The sequence below is a fragment of the Merops nubicus genome, unplaced genomic scaffold, assembly GCF_000691845.1.
Source record: "Merops nubicus isolate BGI_N331 unplaced genomic scaffold, ASM69184v1 scaffold2691, whole genome shotgun sequence".
Taxonomy (NCBI): Eukaryota; Metazoa; Chordata; class Aves; order Coraciiformes; family Meropidae; genus Merops; species Merops nubicus.
In genome coordinates this window covers 45,811-71,271 of record NW_008587424.1, presented here as the reverse complement: position 1 = coordinate 71,271, position 25,461 = coordinate 45,811, and the positions used below count along the sequence as shown (strand labels likewise).

Genomic DNA, 25,461 nt, shown 5'->3' with positions numbered 1-25,461 from the left:
GAAGACCCCCAAGAACATGCCCATGCAAGAACAACTTCAAAAGATTTTGAAACTTTTCTGTCATTAATTTCAATTCTTAAATTGATGTTTTACTTTTCACTGTAGTTTTGAAAAACACTCTCAAGGTGTCTCTGTCTTACACAAAATATTACTAGAGCTGATAAAATGGTGAGCTGAATTACCTGGGTTGCTTTACACCTTAGCCTGCAACATGCATGGAGACACTTTTTGACAGAGATACTATGTAACTTACTTGAAGCTTTGTGTACTCCTTGAATTTTAGCTTTGTATCGCTTTGTATCAGTATGATTTCTTAAAATTAGTTGAAAGACTGGTTACTGTGTGTGGAGCAAATAGTGCCAGAGAACAATACAGATGCATTTGTTGCAAAAGAATTTAATAATAATTTGTCCTTGGTACTCTTGATCGTTTGTCTCAATATTTTTGTGCTTTTTCTAGAATGATATTTTATATAAGATACTTCTTAAAAGTCTCCCTCAATCATAATAGAACAAGGTTTCCACAATTTATCCATCATCCTTGTCCTTATGTTTGTGCAGACTTCCTCCTTTTCCTTTCATCTTTGCTTTTCCTAATTTTGTTGTTATAACATCCTTGTAGATGCTACAGTAGCTTTTCACATTCACAGTATAAATGTAAAAATGAGGGACTGCTAAAAACTTTATTACATTAAGTGCTTTTCTTTTGTCTGCCATAGTCTTGTGTTTTTTCCTCTGGCTTGTGATGTGTTACACTCTGAAGCAGATCGTGTATCTCCAGCACAGCGGAAACCCTTGACAAGGCAAAACTTGCTGAACCTTGAGAAAAATTGATGAGGCAAATCTTGACTAACTTCTGGCTGCTTTTGTAGAGGTTCAGATTTGTCACTGTACAGTTGTGTTGGCACTGAAAAAAAAAAAAAAGAAAAGTAGGAATCAAAGCAATGTAACATAGCACCTTTACAGGGCTACAAGCATACCTTTGCTGGCACATAACCTGCATAAACCACAGCTTAATTACATTGGATACCATATGTAATACCAGAGTTCATTCCCTAATGTTATGATTGTCACTTTTGGCCTGTTTCAGATAAGAAGACAAGGCGGGATACAATTACTGGTGGACCTGTTGGACCATCGGATGACAGAAGTCCACCGTAGTGCCTGTGGAGCTTTGAGAAACTTGGTGTATGGGAAGGCAAATGATGACAACAAAATAGCTCTGAAAAACTGTGGTGGTATCCCAGCATTAGTACGGCTACTCCGGAAGACTACAGATTTGGAAATCAGAGAACTGGTCACAGGTTTGAATCTTTCAGTATTTTTTGTTCAAATGCTGTATCAGCCCTGCCAGCACAGTTCTGTACTCCATACCACTTGCTCCATCAGTAACTATTTTATTACCATCTTCTTTGCCATAACAAAACACTTCCAAGCTCTTTGGGTATATGTAATATATGAATGGCTTTATTCAATATCATGCAGACAGTTTACAGATGTGGGCATGGTTTGCACCTAGAGCTGCTGATCACTTTGTTCTTGGTTAGCCATGAATGCTCTGGCAGGGGATGTGCTCCATACACAGATATGTGGTGGTGGGAATCCCCTGCTCTCCCTCTGCTCTCCCTCCTATTTGCTGTAGAGATGTCTATGCAGAAGTTGGATTTCACTGAATTTTCTTAGAGGCTGTTATTAATTTCTTTTATATACTATGTAGTGAGAAGGAGAATTTGTTAGGATTTTTTTTTAATCTGTCATGTGGTTGGAGGGATGGACAATATCAACTTCTGAAGCCTTTTTGCTGAAATTTGATAGCATGCTATGTGATGTATGTTGGACATAGGGCACTCAAGCAGTGTCAGGATCTATTTCTTTCCTTGTTGTAGTAGAATCTGATCTTTTAAAGATTGTTTGGACTTTCTCCCTTATGAAATTCAAGGAGAGAGGATGGTGTCAGAAATACCAAAATGCTGTCTAACAGTGCAGATCTGAAATGGAGGGCTTTTTCCACCATACCTCTAAGATATCCTATTTAAAATGCAAAACAGGAACTAGATTTTTTTTTTTTTCACTTTGTGGTTTCATTCTATTTGATTGCTACTATCAATGTGGTGATTAATTTAATGCTACAAATAAAAAATCTTAAGAACTTTTCATTATCCTGTGATACAATGCTTGTATTTCCATTATGGTTTTCCTACTAAAACATGTAAGAAAAGTTCTCATTTCTGTCGTAGAAGCATCAGAGTACATTTATCTATGTACATATCATCTATAGCTCTGCAGAAATTGCTTATACATTTAAAAATTTGCTCACTCATTTAGGATACAATTGATGAGATTACTGTCCTTAGATTGTCTCTCATTTCCTTCTTCTAGGGTTTCTGAATAAACTGCATGGTGCTTATTAAATGTAGATTTTTATATTTAATTTTCTTAGTTACAGCACTTATGAAGTTGTGTTTGTTAGGCAGGATTAATGGGACAGAGATACTGGCTTATGTGAGCTCGGATGGTCCTTCCTGCAGAGTGACAGAATTACTGACAGTTCTAATAATGTGTAGCCACCACTTTGGATTCAACATACTTGTTTGTCTCATGGTTGTCTGTGCCCTGGCTCCAGGGAACTTTCTGCCTATTTATTCTAAGTAGTAGGTGGCAAACTGCTAATGAACATCAGCAGTGCACCTCAGCAGTTGCAGTTGCACTTCCCTTGCTGTCTGTTTAGCAGAACATGTGATGTTGTTAGGTCATTTAAAGAAAAGATACTAGGCTGTAGTTTACATTCCTTCCCTTGCACAGTGTGTTGTTAAATTTTCCTGAATTCCCACAGAAAGAAAAAATGTCTGTGCTAGCATGCCCTCAAACAGCTGCTACCAAGAAGAGCAGGTACTGACCATCAAGGGTAGGCAGTATCCAGACTTTTTATGGGTACCTTCAGCTTACATTGTAAGCATCAGGAGTGCTGGATCTCTATGAAAAGGGAGCAGAGCAAGATGGTGAACTTGAGGAATGGAATCAAAGCCATTGGTATTTCAAGAATTTATTTCTGGGCCTGTGTTTATATTAGCTTTTGGGTTTAATAGCCAGTACATCCTAGAAGGTCATTGCTTGCCCTGGCTGGGTTTCATGCCTTTCAGAATACAAATTGCTGGACCTTGGCTTGAAAATGCAAACCTGGTCATTGTAGTGTTCTGCAAAGCTCCTTTCCAAACCAAGGCTCATAGCTGCACATCTTGTCTTGCATCTCTCAGGAAACAGGCTGGAATTGTGCATCTCAATCAGTTCTCATTTGCTGCTTTGTCAAGTGTTGTAGCATGACAGCTACCCCAGTTAAATTTCTTCCCTCTGTCCTTTCTAGGGAAGGAGAGGAGCTCCTGCAGCACCTGCCTCAGTGATTAAAAAGTTTGACTTGGTGGTGGGCACAGGGGAAAATGAAAGAAGTTTCTTCTGCTTCCTGCCACCCTTCATGAGTTGAAGTGTCAGGAAGATAATTATTCCAGTGATGCCACCATAGCCTGCAGGATGTACAGAGGAAACAATAGCAAGTCTTAGGTTTAGGAATAAACATAATATCTTGAGCCTTTCTATCTCATGTTCACATTGTGCATCCTGTCTACATAAAAGCTGTTCTTGCTTGGTACTTTTAGAGATGGCACTCTGTTCCTGGCTTAGGAATTCATATAGGCTCTGTCATCACTGCCCCAAATACTCCTCCAGCGTTTTTGCTTAGAGCACTTCTTTTAGGTGGGCAAGTGTCATTATCTCGGTCGTACAGATGGGGAACTGAGCCTATCAAGTCTAAATGACCAGTCCAGAAATCTGTCAAGACAAAGGTGTGAATCACTCTGAGCTGCAAGGCAAGAAATATGGGCAGGAGAGATTTTTAGCAGCTGGATGTGTCTGAACATTAGCAAAGCATTCATCACCTGCCCCCAGTACCGTGAAGCACATGCCCACCAGAGCAAAAGTTAGGATATTAGTTCCTTCCTCAAACACGCATTTTCTTCCTTCTTGTTGCTTGTCTCAAAGGAGATTATAATTTCAATTTCCAGCTATCTCAAGACTGTTCTTCAAAGGGCATTTAAACCCACAGGTCGGCTTTCTATCCCAGCAGCTCCTTGCTTGTTGGGTTTGCCTTCAGCACTACTTGTGGCTTTTCTTCTTTTCCAGAGATTTCTTTCTGCCATAATTTTTCCAAAATGGAGTTTTTCACTTCTTCCTTTATCTCGTCTTTCTCCTCTTCTGTAGCAGAGGTCTCACTCAGACTAATACTGGAAAACCTTACTGTGCTCAAATTTTTGGATTGCACAAACAGAACTTTATTGCAAAGTGATAGAGCTTCAAGGCTTTCTGAAGTGGAGCAAGTGGTTTCAGTGCAGGCTCCCATGTAGAAGCCATGAGGGAATTGTACTGCCTGGCTGTTGGAAATTAAATTGTGCTAATGCCCACGAAATATTTCCTAAGATAATGAAAGATTATTCCTCCAGAAACACTTTCACAGCCACTGTTTTTACTAGAAGAACCTGGATAAATGAGGTATACCAATAAATACATAGATTTATGCAGAAGTGAAATATTCTGATAGAGGTTGAGATTCCAGCATGGCCTACAGCCTCTGGTAATTTCCAGAGACTCAAGGAGAACCTGACATTACAATTACAGTATCTTGTTTCATGTAGGTTTGTAAATGAAAAGAAATTGGTGTAAGCTGGTTGCACTGTACTCTAATTTAGCCATCTTTTCACCCCAGCAAGGTGCTACGAGTTTCAGCAATAGCTCCTGTTAATGGGAAAAAAGAAAAGCCTTCTATTTCAAAAGAATTAAATGTTAACACTTTCCTAATAAAGATAAATAGGTGAGAAGAAAGTACAAAATTAACACAGATCCTGCAGATAGTAGAAAAAAATGTTTTAACTTGTTAATAATGGCAATGACCAGCTGATTACTGATTCTCGAGCCTTTCCTGAGTTAATTATGAACCCTTGCACAAAATTCTATTTTATCATTGTTTCCATTTGTTTTACTACAAGGAAAAATAAAGTATGACATGAAAAATGTGAAGTGTTAGCAAGGATAACACAGGAAGCCACTGGTGTCTTGTGGAGAAGGTGAGGTCAAGCAGCTGTTGCTGGATTCAACCTACGCTTGCTCCTTGTTCCATCAGCTCCACTGATGAGCGGGTGTCTGTCTCAGACAAACTGATTTAAACTGCTGTTCTTCTCATTGTGACAAACAAAACCCAGCACAACTAGAAACACAGTTTCTGCCTGTGAACAATAAAGTAGTTAAATTCAAAACTACTCCATTTAAAGAGGCTCCTTGTATGACTCTATATCACCTGTTTTCAAACTGTAGGTACCATACTTGATTGAAAGGTAGAAGTGGATGATCCACTTTCAGAAAGCACATGATGATAAAGAAATATAGCGATAAATAATGACAGGGGAATGGAATTTTTTTTTTTTTTCCTGTGATGGCAGCTAGCCTGTTGCTAATTTTGGTTGACATTAAGGTGTCAGAGATTTTCCTGTTGTCTACTGAAAATATACAAATACTGAAAATTAACACTTTTAACAAATTTTAAAAGCATAAGCTAACACTGTACATATGTATTATAGGTAAATAGCCATATACTGTATGTTTCCTTTACATTTTTTATTGATTGAATTATTCCTGCAGAAAATTATAAGACATTTTGTACATAATGTTCCTTTCAAAGAAGCACTAATTGCCTAAGTGTATTTGGCTTATGGTCAGGCTAGGCAGAAAAGATTTTTCATTTACTTCCCAGGTATTTGGATTCCAATAATTATTAGTGGTGTTTTTAATTTCAGCTGTGGCCAGTTTGTTTTAGCTTGGTTGGTCCCCTGTTGTCACCCATGCAACATTATTATGTTGTTGTTTTACATTTCTGTTCTGTTTTCAGTAGATGCCACATGTTTATAATTAGTTTTTTATGACCTTACTGATAGTCTGTCAGTGTTACTGAAAGCAATTATATGTTGTACTCCTTATATCTATCTATCTGGTTTGAGGTAACTGCTACAGTTTAAGCCTCATTTTGACTGCGTACTGCTTATTAGCTTGTGTGTAAGTTGTTGGCAGGTTGGTCAAGACAGTCCAGAAGGTCCCTTTAAGCCTTGCATGTGTTTTTGCTAATCAGTGCAATTTCAAGTTGGTGAGCCTGCAGTGATGTGTAAAGTTGGTTTGAGGGAGTGTTCTGTTTAAATGGAGCTTTTGGCTTGCTTCAGTGGAAGTTTTATTATGAATTTTATTTTATGGTAATTCTGGCTAGTTCTTTAGATTTCTTGACCTCCTAGTTGAAGTGCTGGGGTTTAAACCCGCAGTCCTGAATGAGGATTGGCATATGGATGATGTCAACAACCAGGCAAGAAAGACCCTCCTGACTGCTTTTCACCCAGGGTCTGGCCAGCCTTGGGTGAGAACTGACTAGGAGATCACCACCAGGTGCCTCTGCCTTCCACATTAACTTGGAAGTGGGGCAAGACGCCACCTCTATAAGAGCTGACTCTGCTTGCAGTGGGGTTGGGAGGTTTGTCTGTACAGTGCATGTGCTGTGTGGGGATTCCCCTCTCAGAAAGGGCTCCCTGACTTTTCACAGCAAGTAGAGTTCCCAGTGATGGCAGGACAAGCTTGAGAGAGGAGAGAAATTATGTGGAGTTCTGGCAATTACTGTGTGATTGGGTTTTGATTGATCACCTGGGTCCTTCCTTCCCCGTCGCTTTGTTTTGGAATCAACTTGCTCCCTTCTTTGCTACATTATGTGTCATGAGTGAATATATTGATCTATTCATTCCTTCAGTGATGGGCCACCTTGGATCTCTCGCATTTGATCTAAGACTAGAGGGAGGGATCTGGCTCACAGTCTGCCCGTTAATGATAATTTCCTTCCTAGTTGGGCAGGCGGTCAGCGGAAGACCAGTACAATGGCAATTCCTTTGCTGAGTGATCCCAAAGTCAAAAGCACACATCTGCAGTTGTTTCCTCTTTGTGATGTTATTTTCTAATTTGACTTTGTAAGGGATTACACTTGTGATTTCTTGTATAATAAATCATATTTAACAATGTTATGGCAAAGGGATGACTATTTAGTACTTAGGGTCTTGAAGCAGTTTATCAATTTAATAATTTTCTGCAAAAGTGTCCTTGACATTAGCTTAGTTACTGGAGTGTGTAAACACAGATGTGAAATTTTATTGTGATATAAACATTCATTTAGAGATGGCAACTATTTGTAGCCCTATTGCTCTTTGGAAATGTGATTTGTATATGAGTAAAGGCTGGTTTACCCCCCTCTGAGGTGACCTTCCCAGAGACTTCAGCAAAGAAGAGTCAAACTCTTCCGTGAGTTGTATTCTGATAATATTCCACCTTGATGTAGTTCATAAAAATCTCTGTTATAGCCTTTTTTTTTTTTTTTTCCAGTTTTATATTAGGTGTCGTTCCAGTGTGGATCATATTAAATATCCCATTTCTTGGTTATATTCAAATTTTGTAATGAAGCAATGCAAGTATAAGGAAATTTGTCCAGCGAAAGGCCTTATTAATGAGCAGCATTTGATACTTAGTGTGAAAAGTTAGCTAGGAAAACAAATGTGTAAAGTGGCTTGCTTTTGGAACCAAAGAGAGGATTTCAACATTACGCTGACTGAAAATTATATTCTAAAGGTATAATATGTTTTAGGTTCAGGTATGTATCCTGGATATCACAGGCATGTCAAACAGACAATGTGAAAAGCCATCTCTGCTTAAATTGTCGTGGTGGTGTAACCATGGTAATACTGCTGCTACAAGGTTGTTGTAAATTTGGTTCACTATATGCTTAGCTAAGAGATCAAGACTGCCAGGTATCATTTGGGGCTCATAAATCTCTGTAATTAAAGAAAATGGAGACATGGGATAAATGTACAAAGTATACAAATGCCTCAAAAGATGCAGCTCTGTGAATTAGCTTCTCCTCTGCCTCCAATATCCAATTGCGACATCCTGTCAAGTCAAGGAAATTAGGAAGGTTAAGCGTGGAGATAGATAACTACTAGCACAAAACAGCTTTCAGAAGTGCTTGTCTTGATTTTGGCAAGAAAAGACGTTCATTCATTTCTTGCTTAGTTTCTCCTCTGCAGATAAGCAAATTCTCTGTAATAGCTTTCAATAAGTGCTTCGAGGAACTTACCAAGTCACTCAGATGACTGACAAACATAAAACTTAATTATTTTTTTAATAATACATTTATGCTAAGATTCACAATTTTTAAACCTGCTTTCTTAGGCACGAAAATTTGCTTGTATATTTTAAATACTTTTCATTCAAAAGGGAGATTTGAAGGGTACTAGCTGTAATAAATCTTTGGTGCTCTTTTTTTAAATGGATATAACTGTAAATGCAGTAGCCTACCACAATCAATTTAAAAGTTTATTAAATCTTTTGTACTAATTTGTCTCTAAGTAGGTGTTTTAAATAACACTTGTTTTCAACATTAACAAAATTATTTTTGTGTGGAGACCGTGTATCTCTTTACTCTGGATTGAAGCCAATGGCTGAATGAGGAATTACACATTATAGCTTCTTCATTATTTCTTTCTTCAAGTACAAAATCCCTTTCTGTTCCCAAAGGTTACATAATAGTTTGACTCCCTCCCATTGTTTGAGATACTTTTAATCAAAGTATTCTTCAACCTCTGCCCTGAGTTTTCAGAACCAGTGAGAATTTCATATAAAATGCCAAACTCTGTCAAATCGCCTGCAAGTCTCAGATTGCAGTAAAAACATGTATTTCATTTCATAGCTGGAACTTTGCACAGAATAGTTTCTGGTTCCTTGCTGTTAAACTTCAAGTCTTGTTGTGGGGGTAAAAAAAGAAACCAAGGATTTGCTGAAGGTAGAAAAACTACTTGTGGCTGCTGCATTGATAAAATTAAGCTTATTCCACACCATTACGCAAAGCTAAGCAAAAGCAAAACCAATGAAGCCACCTGGTCTGGAGAACCAATTGCTATAGTTAAGCAAGTCCAAGTGCCCCAACACAACTTCAAGCAACTGGGCTTCAGAGGTCTCACCAAGGTCATACAGACTCTCTGGCCCATTCCTAGCAATGCTTAGCACCCTATGGGGCTACTCTGTTTTCCTACCCCAAGTCAGTTACTTGGAAGTTTTACAGAGAAGCTTCAAAAATCACTGTTGCGTCATCATAATTTTTAGAAACTCCTGTGGATATCTGTTTGTACTTGTCCAGACTAGTAAGCTGACTTTTCATCGTCCATGGATGTGCTATAACAAGGCACAGCCGTGTAAGGAGGAACACCGTTTCACATTACAGCATGATTCTACGGTCTGGCAAATTTTAGATTTTGGAATCACCTATGGAAAATAGTGTCATTGTTTCTAGAAATGTGAAAGTGATTTCCAAACAAGTTCAGAGTAGGAGTTGACATTTTATATGAACCCGTTAAGGCATCACTTACTGAGACACCAAATCTTCATAGCCATTTTCCTTGCAAAGTAGGAAGGTAAAAGGCAGCACAGCTTACACCCATAAGTTGTTTCGAAACTGATTTCCAACCTAAAAACAACTACATCTTCAAGAAATTCCAGAACCATTCAAAACACATCCTGTTTATAGCTCATATGTCAGGGCATATCTAAAAGTATTTTAACAAACTGTGTAAGTTTGCTTCAGGAGTGATGCTTTCTTATTAAATAACACTTAGGCGTACAATACTGACAGTTCAACAGAATCATTTTATATAAAAACTATTACAATTACTAATTATAAAACAATATTTGCTGCCTTTCTCTATGTGCTGTCACTATTTTGACTCTGAAAACAGGAAAACTCACTGATAAGATTTGTTATATTCATGAAGAGTCATGCTCAACTTTTTCTGAATGTTCAGATTTGCTACCTCACCCCCTGTTGCTCCCACGTAAATAATGAGAGGTTTTAAAACAGATCCCTTCTAAAATCTTCTGCCCTGTTTTCTTGGCAACAGGCTGGGGTGCCGATTGTTGTGTAAGGTGCTACATTCAAAGCACTGTTATGCATGAAAGGGAATGTACAGATAAAGCATGGACAGAAAACCCTCCTGCCGCTCTCAGTGCCTGATTCACTGTAGGTGAACGGGGGTTCCGGCTGGGGCCGGCGCGATGCCCCTGGCAGGGGGGCCCCTCTCCTCTCTCTCAGGGGTCTTCTTGGGGGTGGTTTCATCGTTTTCTCATCACAGCCTGCCTTCTCCTTGCTTCCCAGGCAAATTCCCATTCACTTGTCCTAAATTTACCACAGTCCCACCTCAAAACCCAGGGTGGTCCTTTTTTGCTGCTCTTTTCTCTCTAGCACTAGGATCACTCCCATGTATGAACCGCAGGACATTCCGAGTCAAGGTGGGAAATAACTATTTTTTTCCCTTGTACAATCAATGAGATGCATCTTCTATGGAAAATTCATTCAAGTTGTTTTGATTCATATGGCAATGAAACCAAGTTAATATTTGCCTGATAACATACTACTATTTATTTATTTATTTATTTATTTATTTTAACTTTGGTCAAATCTAAGTTTTAGAAGAAATATCAAACAAGGCAGTCTGCAGTGATAAATACAGGACATCTGTTGCATCATATTGCGTAACATAATACCTTTATTGAAAATTTTTAGCAGGCTGTAATCCTCTAGAAAAATTCAACATAATTTTGATGTCCCTGCTGGAATCATGGAGTATTAAAACACTTCCAGTTTAAAACCACTGTGTAGTTTGAAATGTTTTCCATTTGCAACACAGAATACTTTAATTTTATTTTGAAAATAGTTTTTGTTTAGAACTAGATCTGAGTATTTCCCCTTTTTTTTTACAAAATGAAAGTTTCAGTATATACTGAAACATTTTCATTTTGCAATGAAATTACTTTTTTTTCAGTGTCCACCAATTTTGTTTTTATTTTTATATTCCAAGGCCAAGTTCCCTTCTTCACTCCCAAATATTTTCAGTGCTGTTTTTAGGTAAGATAATAATTTTAAGATTTGACAAGTAGATAAATGTTTCCTCTATCTTTTTTATTTTTTTTTTTTTTTAGCACCTGCATACAGAGTCTTTCATTTTGCATGTAAATGCAACTTTATAGGTAGAACTAATTTCCTAATTAGTTCTTGGGAGGAAGGAGTTTGATATATTAGGAATATAATCTGATGTTCAGGAATACATATAACATTTTTGTTCTCTGTATTAGGTTCTGTTACCAAATATATCACTTGATTTTGGGTGCTAGAAAAAATTCTTCAGTAAAATACATGCATATTTGTTGAGAAAAAAATATTTTTATTCGCATCCTTATTTGATTTCCTTGTTTTCTAATAAAATATTTATTTGGAATGGTGTTGCCATTAGTCATGTGTTAAGATGAAATTTTTCTTGAAAACAGTCAATTTATTTTTTCCCTGTGTTGCTCTCACTTAAAATTAATTGCTTTGGTTTGGCTTCTGTGTTTTATAGGACCAGTTTAATTTCATCATTTAGGAAAATAAACTAAGCAGGATTTTACTGATCTTCACATAGTAACTTAAGTCAGCTCTTCTAGTAATCTGCTATCTAACATTAAAGCTAAAAACAGTTAAACATAAAGCTGTCTAAGATTCTTGTCTGACAGTTCTTCCCTTCCACAGTTCATGTTATTTTTAATTGTACAGCAAAAAGAGAGCAGCAGTGTAAGGTCAGAATTCAGTCCCATGAGAAGAATACACACTTTTCCAGTTAATGCAATAGCATTTGGACAGAATTTGTTTGGGGGCAATATTAAAATTGGTTCCTTCTTTTTGCTTTAATAAAATCCTGGATGCCATTTTGGAATTAAAAGAGCTGTAATTGAGAAAGAAAGAATTAGGAGGAAGTGCCTTTACTACTTAAATTGTGTGTAGTAGTGTACTTACATGTAGTCAAGATCAAGCTGTGTTTGTTTGGAATTTTAAAAAAAAAAAAAAATATTCTCTGTGGAGGTTTCTGCTTTGAAAGGGTATTAGTGGCTGCAAAGGGGACAAAATTTCATCTGGCTGCAGCTTTGCTTAATATTCCTTAAAATCCTGCCTGCTTATGACTTTTCCTGAAGCCCAGTATCTCTTTTCCTGAAGCCCAGTATCTGTCAATTTGCACTTTTCATGGGTTGTCTTACACACAAATAGAAAATCATCTCAGTGAATGTAAGTAAGTGAATTACAGGAAGATGCACATAGGTAACCAGTAAAAAAAAAATATTTCAAGAAAATTGGTGAAACTCCCTTGTTATGCCAGTTTTAAACTTATTTTTATCGTGGGTTTTTAGGAAGCTGCTTATGAGCTTTGAATTGCTCAGGTGCCAGAATTCAAGTCAGACCCTTCTTGTTTCACACAGCAAGTCTGTTACGGAGAGCGATTCCCACCGTGAGGACCGGCCTCAGAGTGCGGTCGTGCTGCCCTTCGCCTGAGGAGCTGTCGTGGTTGGTGTTCAGCACCTCTGCAGCAGAACTGCTGTAGTACATGGGGAGCCCACACACACCCTGCTGCCACGGAGCAGATCCAGCTCTGCAAGGCAGCATGGCAGTGACAGGGGCTCTGAGTGTCAAAGCTGCAGTCAGAGCAGAAAAGGCCTTTTCTAGCACTTGAGAGCTTAGGGTAGAAGACTCTCTCACCTAAGGACTGCAGCAAAAGATCCCTTGTGCTTGACTTGTCGACAGGGTGTTTGGCTCTCAGATTTCAATCTTAATTGTCATGTTCATGGGGGAAGCTTTGTGTGTAATATTTGTGTGCCTTCAGCATATAAATAAAAAAGCCTGCCAGTGCCGTGTTCACTCTTCCTGGCATGCAGGCTCCCAGCACTACCAAATGGCATTCTGCGTTGGTCCGTGATTAAACTATTAAATTAAGGTGGAAAAGGAAAACCTAGATAAGTTAGAAAATTTAGATTTTTATTTTTACAAGGAATATTAAATAAGCAAAATCTCAGTATAAATTTAAGGTTGACTTAAGCATACCAAACTGAGAAGAATCAAAGTCTTGTTTCTCACAGTAATATTTTTTTATTTATGATCCTTTTACTCCATAATTTGGCACAGTGCATCTTTTGCAGCACAATAAAAAAGAAAATATATAGTCACATGGTGGCAGGGGCAGTGTATTTTTTTTTAAAAGCTGACTTTTCCAGTTTCTTGATTTCCATTTTTATTTGTACATTGCACTAAGAGGCTTGGTTTTATATATATAGAAAACATAATCTGAGATAGCATTAAATCATGCACTGAATAATTGTTTAGACTTCCCTATTTTTTTTAAATTTCCTAAATTTATAACCAATTTTTAAATTTGATTGTCATTATCTGTGAAAGGCCTTCTTAGAAAAGATGATTTACATTTGGTGTGTTAAATAACTTGTTGAACCTAGTAGATGCATGTCCTCTAATAGGCTACTCCAGAAGATGTAACTTGGTACAGCAGGTTCTCCATAGCAAGCATTCCCATAGACTCCTGTAGGAGTCCTTCATCTGATGTCTGCAAGACTGGTAATTGGTACACAGACCCAAAATCTGTCTTCCAATTGGAACCAGCTGAATGCTTTCAGTACCAGTTTCTCCTTAGTTTTAAACTCAGAATGACATTGCGAAGTACTTTTTCCATGTGCTTCAGTTTGTTATGTGTAAGGGTAAAACCTGCAAATAGATATGATCAGGCTGGTGTCGATATTTTTCTCTTTCTAAGCATCCAACACAACCTAAAGTGATCTGCAAACAGGGAGACGAAATGCATGGTCTGAATGTCTCGCAACCTTAAAAGCAAGGAGGTGATAAGATGTTATGAACAAAAGTCACAGAATAGTAGGGGTTGGAAGGGACCTCTGGAGATCATCTAGTCCACACCCGCAAAGCAGGTTCACCTAGAGCAGGCTGCACAGGAATGTGTCCAGTCAGGTTTTGAAAGTCTCCAGAGAAGGAGAATCCACAACCTCTCTGGGCAGCCTGTTCAAGGGCTCTGTCACCCTCACAGTAAGGAAGTTTCTCCTTATGTTTAGGTGGAATTTTCTGTGTTCCAGTTTGTGTCTGTTACCCCTTGTCCTATCAGTGGGCAGGACTGAAGAAAGACTAGCTCCATCTTCTTGACACACACCCTTCAGATACTTATCAACATGGATAAGATCCTCTCTCAGTCTTCTCTTCTCCAGGCTAAACTGATCCCGGTCTCTCAGCCTTTCCTTGTAAAAGAGATGTTCCAGTCCTCTAATCATCTTTGTAGCCCTCGGTTGGACTCTCTCTAGTAGTTCCCTGTCTCTCTTGAATGGGGAATCCAAGAACTGGACATAGTATTCCAGATGTGGCCTCACTAGGGCAGAGTAGAGGGGGGAGGAGAACCTCTCTTGACCTGTTGGCCACATTCTTCTTAATGCACCTCAGGGATACCATTGGCCTTCTTGGCCACGAGGACACACTTGTGTCTCATGGTGAACTTGTTCTCCACCAGGACTCCCAGGTCCTTCTCCATGGAGCAGCTTTCGACCAGATCAACCCCTTATCTGTGTTGTTGCATGGGTTTATTCCTCCCTGGGTGCAGGACCCTAAGCTTCTTCTCTCCAAAGAGTCAGTCTGCAGTTGCTAAGCTGTGTGGTTGGACTATTGAGCTGTTGGATTAACAGCTCTCTCTCAATATGTATAGAGCAGAATGGGTCCCACTATTCATGCTGAGTCCAGTGCCTTCCCTTCCTGTAGCCAGCTGATGACACGGCAAAAATGCTTAGGGAGCAGTTGAGACATCTCTGAGTCTATTGCAAACTTGCTCAGAAAACCAGTGCAATCAGACCATTCAGACTAAGGTGTCCTTACAGCTCCTTACTGTAGTCTTACAGGGCATGTATCCATACATGCTTGAAGAATATGTTGAGAGTCATGTGGAAAAGAGGTAGCTCCATAATGGAAGGTGCCTCAGGTAAACGATTTAATTTTTTTATCACTTCTCCTTGCAAAGTCAAGGATCATCTTCTTAGACCCCACATAAATCTAGCTTCAGGTCGTCCGCAGCAGAAGTAATGGGGAGTGAATTGCCAATACCCTTTCATAATTGCAGATCCTTAATTAAGGGAGGGTACAAGGGGACACTTAAAATGCCAGCCTCAGCAAGTAGCAGACTCCACTACTGGTGAGAATAAATTATAAGTTGTCAGAATAAAACAGGGTTGTGGTTTTTTTTTTTTTTTCATTAATATGGTTGGTAGTATTAAAAGACTTAAAGCTAGATAAAATGTGTTGTTCTAGGGTGGAAGAAGATTATCGTACTCTTAATTTCTGCCTGTTTACCACACAGATTATTTTAAGTTTTTGAGATTTTGGTTTTTTTTTTTTATTAGTATTCCAAGCAAAACTTTTACATTAAACTGCATAACTGTCTTTGCATACAGTTCCATATAAAATAATTATAACATGAAATTATATAACTGAAACAGTCTCCCCATAGAGGTAATTAATTTTAAAGGGAAACTGAAAAATGTAGGTTGATTCCTATTAATTACCTCCTTCAAAACATGGAATGCTAAAGAAAACCTTGAGCAAGTGGTGTTCTTGCTGCTTATATTTATAAATGTCTGAGTCTACATTCGTAAGGTCTTCAGCAGTTTACTCCCACCACCACTCACTTGGGTTTTTTGTAGTGTAATGCTTGTATTTGTAGTGTCATGTGTGCAATGATGATAATCTTTCTCTGTGTTGTTTCCAGACTTGTTAGCCATAAAGGGAGAACCCAGTTTTGCTGCTGGAGGTTAGGTGTGGGGCCAGGCTACTGTCACTGGAGGAAGGCAAGCAGGAAGGAATAGGGTTGGACTCCAAAGACCAGGATGTGTGTTGGCAAGGGGAGCAGGGGAGGAAGAGGAAGGCTTCCTCTTCCAGCTTTTCTTATGAGGACGCTGGGCTAAAATAAAGACCACCTCTTGTTGGGAGCAGCATGTTGCCCTCCAACCTGAATTGCCTTCCAGATGTTCCTGGGTGGTACACCTGTGGTGGCCCTGGCCCTTGCAGCTGTGCTCAGAACGCTTTGGGTCTTGATTGCTCTTCCTTTTCTTTGGCACATTATGATTTTTAACCAAAGGGTTTTTTGGTTTTTTTTTTTTTTTTAATTCCAGTAAATCTCCTTGTGAGTTGCACCAGTAAGCTTGCTGCTTCTGTACAAAAACGGTAGTATTCTGTAACTTTGTATAGCAAAATATTTACAAAATAAATAAATACTTGTTGGAGGCTGGGATGATACCATACTCCTGTATCAGGCTGTGAAGAAAGCCTTTTTGCTTGTAGTATTAACTAGCCTAGACAGTTACTTTCATTACATTGAAGATCACAGAGTTGAAATTTTATCTCAACGCATACCTATCAATAGTGATAGTTTAAGCATAAATCAGAACCTGTTTTCTGCTATTTTTTTTTTTATTCATTTTGTTTAGAAGGAAGAAACCTGAAGTCCAAGCCCTAAACAAATAAGGGAAAGCAAAAAATACCTTCATTCCACATGTGGTTCAGAGCTTAAATAGGCCTAGATCATAACCAGCTATTCAGTTTTTAGGCTTAGCTTTGAGATATTTCCAGGGCTGCTGTGATGACTTGTGTATTCAAAGCTGTATTCCCACTTTAAAAAGTGAGTGGGTAACATTCAGTCCCATTTACAATATAGTCTCTTTCTTCTTGGCAGAAACAGCTGTATTAAGCACACCAGTGCTGTGAAATGTTTTGGTGTTGGTTTTTATTCAAACTAAAACTATTAATTTTTTTTTGCAGAAGTCTTAATTATTAGTCATTTGGGTTTTTTTATAGGAGTTCTCTGGAATCTATCCTCCTGTGATGCACTGAAAATGCCAATCATCCAGGATGCCCTTGCAGTGTTGACCAATGCAGTGATCATCCCTCACTCTGGATGGGAAAACTCTCCGCTCCAGGATGATCATAAAATACAACTCCATTCATCACAGGTGCTGCGCAATGCCACTGGGTGCCTAAGGTGAGTGCTGCAAAACATTTGCTTTGCCTTAGGCATCTTGCTTTGGCTCAAATCACTATTTCTCATTCTTAGGCATCTGTAAAGTAAATAATTGTTTGTGTGTGTCAGCAAAGATGATGACTTTCAGTGCCGTAAACTTAATGTTGGAAATTAATTAGAAAACAAGCTTCAGGCCATTCAGAAAACAATCTCTAGAAGCAGTGCTATGGGTTTTCTGTTTTATTTTTCTTAGCAGCTTTGACCATTCTTCTCATCCAAGCTCATATATTACAGATGTTTTTCTCCTCATAGATTTGTCCCATTTCCCCAGTTGCTTAAGTGATGTCGGTATGTTCTCACTATTACACCAAATTTAATCAGCACAAAAAGTAATGAAGATGCTCACAAAAAGTAACGTGCCTTACGGGTTCCAGATGCCATTGCTGGAGTTAGGATAAATATATAAAGTAGATTTTTTCTGCTCTGTGAAGATGAGAAATGGATTTCAATAAAAAAATTCAAGGTTGTGCAACTAGAATACTTAAATAGATCGTTAACAAGTGTGTTATTTATTTCTGTTTGTATTTGTATATCAAACTTGTATATGCAACACCAAGGTGCACTTACATAAATATGTGCAATATGATCTGCCCATTCCTAAAAATCACTGTAGATGTGAGAATGAAAATAGGATGAGTAAGAAGAGTCTCAGTTCTGACAAAAAAACTTAGAAAAAGATTGAGTCATAGCAATTTCTGAATTCCAATCCCTATAATTTTGCTAAAATATTTTCACATATTAGGCAAGTTCTTCTAAGATTTTTTTTCTTCTTGTATATCTCAGAGGCATGAAAATCAATTAGATAGTATTTTTAAATAAATAACAGGAGAATTGTTAGATGAGGGGTATGTATCAGTATAGTCTGTGTTGCATGCTGCATCCACAGCAGATATTGATCAAAGTGCTAAATACAAATAACATTGGTAGGAGACAAAGTAACACGGTATTTTTTTCCATACCTGTAGCAGATGCCTTTTTGTCTTTCTGCTGTTTCATCAAATGAAATACTTGCCTTTCAGAAGTAGTATATGAAAAGTTTGAGTGGAAAAGCAGTAATTATTGTTGGTGGTTTATATGTAATTGGAAGAGAATGAAAGATAGAAGGCAATAACTTCGACATTGCCAATATACTTGTATTGGACTCAAATGCAGGTATGTATGTGTGAATACCAGCTGTGTTGGGATATGTGACCCAAGCCAGGCATTTGTACCTGAGTCATACTGATTTTGAAAAGAGTTTGGTAGTATGTGCTGCGTTGCATTCAAATTGCTAGAAAAATAGATTGCTCAAATCACTGTGACAGAAGTCACTCCAGAAAGACCTGTACCATGTTCCACATATCACACTTTGATGTTTAACTCGTCTCAGTTGAAGAGCTGCCTCTGAAAGAAGTGTCCATTATAAAATTTGGGCTTCACAGTGCTCCTCTGAATGGGCATGTCCAGTGTTGATCTTCCTACACCATAAGCTCCATCTTCCTGTTAATATTTCCCCACGGCTTCTCAGGGACTGATGTCCATCCCTGATGCTGCAAGCCTCAGTTCTTCCTGCCTCATAGTCGATGGATTCATTGCACATTGATCTTGAAATCTTTCTTCCTTCTTTCTTTTTTTCTTTTTTTTTCTGTGAGTGTATGTGCACGACCATTTGCAAACTGATGTGAGCTTACTGTAGCCTGCGCTCTGGGTCAGCCTGAGGACTTGGGGCCACATGAGAATGGTATGTTGCCTGATCTAATACACACTGCTTTGCACTAAGTGCTTGATGGTATGCTGTCATAGCAGAATGGCTTCTGGTCAGCTCATGCAAAATAAGCTCATATCTGCCTGCAAAAGACTGTGCATATTATAACTCTTGAATCCTTCCCAGGTAGCTGTAGCAGCAGCTCAAAGGGCTGTCCTGAGCAGGTTGGTCCTTCTAAACCCAGGCCCTTCAACCATACTATGGCATTTTAGTATCTTTCTGATGTCAAACCCTACCTATTTCCCAGATGCACCTCTCTATCCTTTCCAACAGCCTTAGATCTTTATTTGGCCTTCATCCATCTTCTTTAAATAATTTCATCACACTTAGTCTGTTTGGATGCTCTTCAACAGAGCCAGAACATTTGGAGAGGGTTGAACTTACTTCTGCTTTACACCAGCAGGAACTTCCTTCTTTATCTTTCCTACCTGTCCCCAGTCACTGTTGAAAATCTCTGTCTGTGAACAAAATGTCAGATTTTAGTTTGTGCAAGAAGGAAAAGTGGAAGTTTACGTCTGAGATAGTAACTGGATTCTTGCGTTGAATTCATGTAAGATAAGGGGGTATATGCTGGAGGAAACAGTGAATGTCAGAAAGAAAAGATTCAAAAGCTTTTTGGAGATGATGGGAGTAGCAGATGCTCTATGCAGGTAGTACCTTGGCTAGCATTCCTTAAATACCCACCACCCCATATAAACTTAACAACACTCACACTTTCCTCTTGTGGCTAGTTACAGGTCTTGTATTTCCATTCCAATCTCAATGGACAAGGGAGATAATGTAAATCAAGATGTAAACTGGTTGCTGCCTGAGATAGTACTATTCTTATCTGGTAAATGGAAAGTCCATTGTCATCTTCTATGGGAGAATTTCTCCTAAGACTGGTTTGGTTGTCCTCTGCTCTTTTCTTTTCCTCCTTTTCTTAGAACTGGTTTTGAAGGGACACTGGTTAAGATTTTCTTGCATCAGGATTATCAGTGACAATGCTCAGTATCATAGTAAAAGTAGTGTTCAGAATACTTTGACAAATGTTTCAGAACCTGTAGACAGATTCTAGAGACATCAGGTTGTATTACATAAGGGTAATGCTGGCAAATACGCCAGGAGGATTTTGGTTTGGTTTGGTTTGGTTTTTTTTCCTCGGTCTCCTGTACCTTTGGTATTCTGATGCATTTGCAGCTGAAAACTTTATATAATATCAGAGGTACTGTAATATAATCCATTCCATATACAATATTGATAAGTAGCTTGCAATGGCTTTTATATAGGAGTAGTCAGATCTTTAGCTTGTATTTTTTCACTACAGTACGTGAATTATTATTATTTCTTATCTACCCTTTTATTGATGAGAGTTTCTTATGCTTTTTCAGTTAAGAAGTTGCTTAATAACTACAATTTTTAGGATTCTTATCTGCTTATTCATTGTCAGTCTTAAGCAAGTTCTTGTTTGCAGCTCCAGTCACACTGTAATCCAGCTGAAATCAGTATGAAATCATGTGAAAGACAGCAGCAACCTCAGACCTTATTTTCCTGTTATTTTTTTTTCCTTAGAGATGTTATTTAAAAACTGCACTTGGCATACTTTTGTGATTTAAAAGAAGAAAATAGCTTTAATACAATATTTTACTAATTAATGTTACGTAACTTGAATATTTTGAAATGGCTTAGATAATTCAAAGCTTAGAGCTTTGAATACAGCACCGTACCTCTAAATTACAAATTTAATCTTTCATAAATGGCCAGACTTCAGTGTGACATATTAGAGTAATGACCCAATTTACTTGCTTCCCTACTGAGATACTAGTACTTATGTCATGAAGCTCTGTGAAAGTTTGACTTTTTTTCCTTTTGGATTTAATCTCTGACTGCTTTATTTGTGTTAGGGAAATATTGTATCTTTGGTTTATAGGTTCTGATTCATTTACCCTTATTAGGAAAAGTCAGGTGAAAACTGAATTTTGAATCCATGTTGTTTATAGGGCGGGTGTTACAATCCATAACCTGAAAGCTTAAAATCAACAGTAGACATATTGCATAGTATTTTCTTACACTGAAACATCAAGCCTACATAAAACCAGATCTCTGTCCAAAGACTACCTGAAAAATTCCAAACAAAAATCTTCTCAGGATCTTTTGTCCTGATGTACAGTTTGGAACCTTGTTTTTTTCTATGAACTGAAAAGTTAATAGAACCTCATCTCAAGACTTCAAAGAATTTTTAAGAATCGACTAGTTTGAGATTGTTATCTGGTCTTAGTTGCAAATTCATAAAATGCTGTCTTTTTCTTTCTTCCATGTTCTATTTAATTTTTCATCACACACTGAAGGTACAGGACAATCATGAAAATCAAAGATGTGTTTAAATATTTATCTCCTTCCTAGTAGTTGATTAGAAATTGTATGAGAGAGTAATTCAAGTAGGTTTTGTTTATAAAGTCCCATAACTTTCCAACTTTCATACTTGATATTTTCATACTTGTCAGACCTTTCACAAAATACCATGAATTTTATTTCAACCAAAAAAAAACATGTAGTAAGCTCTCAGTAGAAAAGCAAAGGGGAAAAGAGCTTTTTAAAACATTAATTAAATATAACTGACCCAGTAGTATTTTCTGGATAGATCAACTTTTGGCAGGAACAAATTACCTTGTTAAAACAATTTGTGTTAACTGTGATGCCTGAATATCTAATGTTTTTCACTGTTTTGTGGATGAATGATCCGTTTCACAGACATTTACAGCTTATGCATTTATACCACCATCTTATTTCTCCTCCAGTTCTCTTCTAAGCATCCAGAGTCTGCTGATTCCAATTCTTAGGAACTTTTATGACCTGTTTTGGATATAACATTCTGCTGCATAGTGACAAAAGAAGATGTGGGAGCAGCATAAAATAAATAGCACAGAGTGTATCATTCATCATCTGTTTGGTTTCTAAAGAAACATACATACGTATGAAGAAACATTCTCATATATATGTGTGAAATGTTTCTTGAGAAACTAAACTGATACGTGTACATGTGTGCATGTGCATATGTGTGTGCATGTGTATATACATACAGATATAAAGTGGCAGATTATTGAAATGAAAATGTATTTTTGTCTTTACTGAGTGATACAAGCTCTGAATATCATCAGTTGGGTATAAATAGAGATGGCTTCTTAGAGCAGGAGCGGGACTTTTTCTGCTGAATTTATGATTCACTTCCTCTCTGTAGAACAGCCATGTTTTGTCCATCCCTGTGGACATAATGGATGTAGAAATATTGGATTTGCCAACCCATCTCAGTACTTCCCTTGCATTTCTCTAGAGCCCAGGAGCTCTTCTCAGGCTGATCCTGCAATCTTGTACATCCTATAACAGTAAGCCCACATTCCATTAAGAAGCGTGTTGGAATTCAGAGTTAGGACAAAACTCATATTAAGTGTATTTTCACTGGCAGCCTACTCAAGGAAGGGACTTTTACTGCAAGCAGTTCCAGCAAGCAAGAGGCGTGGGAGAGAGACAGCTACCTAGGAGGGTACTGAGGCAGGATTATCTGCTTCTAGAGAGGCAGCTGTCCAAATCCAGACCCTCAATTTTTCCTCGTCTTAGCCGCTTCAAATACAGTCTTTTCCTGGAGAAAGGGGTAAACACCACTGTTGTTGTCTTTTTAATACATTTTGAGCTATTAAAATTACAAATCTGGTGTAATTAACATCCAAGGGCTATCAGATCGGCAGACTTGATGCCAGTTATCTAGATACATTTTATTAATCTACAGTGGTGAAACATTATATTTTACATAGTCTACCAAGCTACACACTGTGTAGTAAACCTCATTTGGACACAACTAGGATGTTGAATCAATGTAGAGTTCCTAAACTATAGGGTCGTACTGGCTATACTGAAGTGTCTCTTGTTAATCACTCTCCTGAGAACCCTCCTCAGCTTGGGAACTTCTCTAGGACCTGGAATTGGAAGTGCAGAGCAAAGTCCTGTAAAGAAGCTAAGGAAAAGCTTAGCTTTAATGTCTGATTTGTGAAGTTCAGTTCTTTTTCACTAAAACTTGGATTCTCACTGAAATTGTATCATTTATGCTCTTGGGTCCCAGCAGTGACAAGCTGTGAAGGAAGTGACGGGCTGATGTCAACTCTCTATTATTTTGAAGAAACAGAAGGATTCCTGTCCTGTGTTGTACAAGTGACTACCAGATAATTTCCAATTTAATATAAATGAAGGTATCTTGAGCAGAACATCCACCTCTTGTCTTTCCCGGTTAAAGGTGAATGGTATATTGCTTACTTCTAAATATAGCAGTTCAGAAGTTCTATATTACTTGTACATGATAATTTTTGAAAAAACTGTCTCTAATAAGTTTGATAATGCCTCCCAGAGTACCACATGGGAACATAGCTCACAGGGGGGGAAATGAGCTGAACTGCTGTTTCTTGTCTTTTAAAGCAAGATAGAAAGGAGTAAACTCTAAGTTGCATTTAGCTAATGGCAGGCATTTTAATCAAGGAGTAGATGTCTATATAGAACCTGGATTTTAGAGGCTTTGAGTGTTTCTAGACTGCCACTGACTCTGAAAATCGTTTGTAGTTTTGATGGTTTTGGTACTGAGTTTAAGTGTCAAAATTCAGGCACCCCAATTCAAAACTTACCGACAGGATGCTTTCATAGGCATGAATTATGCAAAATGTATTTTTAAGAAGACCTAAAACTTTCAGTAGCTCATGTGTAAATGTTCACAGCCACATTCCTAGTCTTCCAACCACAAACCAAAATGAGAAAAATCAGAGGAAACGAACAAAAGTGACTCTGCCGTGGAAAATGTATTTCACCTTTCCAGGAAGCTCAAAGGTCCAGTCTAGAAAAAAGTCACAAACGAATCTGAGAGGGCACAATGACTGTGTCCCAGTTAAGCATAAAATTTCAGAGGTGAATTTCTGCAAGATATGAGAGAAAATGTTCCTTACTAAATGCTGCCATACTCAGAAATGTATCTGAAATAAAAATCTAATGTTAAGATTCTGGGGGAGATGGAGATTTTAGTATGAATAGATCAGTGTCCTCTGATGCTGTAATATTTTTATAAGATACTCCAGGGAAAAGTACCAACAGAATTAAATGTGTAGCTGTGTTGGATACTTAAGCACCCCTCTTTTTCTTCACACTGCAGTTACTCTCACTTTGCATATTCATGAAAAAATTTATAAGGTTTATACAAGGTCATACTGTATTAATTATAGCAGTGGAATTCAAATAGCACTCTGAAGTCTAATGCTTTTTCAGCATTTCTGCTAAAAGCATTACTTCAACCTATCAAATTGATGTTACAAATTCCACATAGCTCTGGAAATTCATTCTGGGCTTAAGATGATCAAAATCTCAACCAAAAGTTGTGGTTTTAAACTGATATGGAATGCCACTTGTGTTCTCCTTCAGTCTGAAAAAAATAGTACAGCATAACTCCAGACACATTTTGCTCTCCTATACTTAAAAATATGTAGCAAGCTTTGGTGACATGCCTCCTCCTTCCATCATTTTGTCTGATAAGGGACTGCTCTGGCTAAATCTGGCTGGGCTGCTCTGCCTAAATCTGCTTTCAAATGTGGAAAGAATTCCCAATGGTTGATTTTGCACTGAAATAGCCAAAAAGTGATCTGACAACATCCATCTTCGGAACAGTATTTAAGTGATACCTGGGCAGACAAGGAAACTCATTTCAGTCAGGGTTCATGTTTGAATGAAAATTAGAAATACTGGACCTGATAATATAGAGTCTGTGAATTTAGGATGTAGATTAAATTTAATTCCTATTCTTCGATCTTTTATTCTCTTTTGACATGACTCATTATATGAGAGTTTTTAGAAAAAAAAAACAAAAACAGCAGCTTAAGTGAGTGTCATACAGTTTTAAATATTTACTTGTTGCTATGGCAGGAGTATGTTCCTCCTGTAATTTACTAATTTACTGTTGCTGAAAATTTTACACACAAGTATGAGAAGAATGAATGTGCTTTGCTTTCATCTTACAATATTCTTAGGTGCAGCAACGATGTCAAAACTCTTAACTGCTGCCTCTTAAGCTGAATTGCTTATGGTGTAGCCTAGCCCTGAGTTGGGGATGTGTTGACTATCTTGAGTATGTTCTGAATTACTCCTTTCCCAGCTTTTGGTGGTTTTAATTCCTTTCAGGTTGAATGCCTGCTTCTAACTCATGCCTAATGGGAAAATTAAATGTCCATTTATGTTTGCATGGTTACATGGTGCTAATTTCCATTTTCTGCTGTCAGAGGTTTAGCCTTGTCAATGTGAATGCTGTGAGGAAAGTGACATTGTTTTATAAAAGGGCTGAGATTCTGTGGGGATTTTTTTCATTTCAGAACAGTTTTCGTTTATGCAGTAGTGAGTGTTAGCTTGGCAGACACTGTAATGAAGTATGGCCTGAGTCTTGGTGGCCTGCTAACTTGATCTGACCTGACTTCAAGCCCAGCTGACTGTAATGGACCTCCTTCTCAATGGTCAGCCTCAGAGCTGAGAGGCACAGTGGCACAGCTATCTTCTTTCTGGGAAGAGTCCCCAAGCCTGTGTGGTACCACATGTATTTTACATGTCAGCACATCCATGCAGTCACTGCATGGGAAGCTGAAGAGAGGGAGCCAATTCTGTCTCAGCTGTGTGG

General features: G+C 38.0%; 1 protein-coding gene across 1 annotated transcript in view; it reads left to right on the top strand.

The window, feature by feature from the left end:
• Window positions 1-1,089: 1,089 nt before the first annotated feature.
• The window catches only part of LOC103781201 (catenin delta-2), a gene marked incomplete at both ends in the record, with an annotated part of 64,246 nt that continues 39,874 nt past the window's right edge, over window positions 1,090-25,461 (top strand). Inside the window, 2 exons of the mRNA XM_008948905.1 lie at window positions 1,090-1,303; window positions 16,825-17,008. Coding sequence (XP_008947153.1) covers window positions 1,090-1,303; window positions 16,825-17,008 — 398 coding nt within the window. The remainder of the gene's footprint in view (window positions 1,304-16,824; window positions 17,009-25,461) is intronic.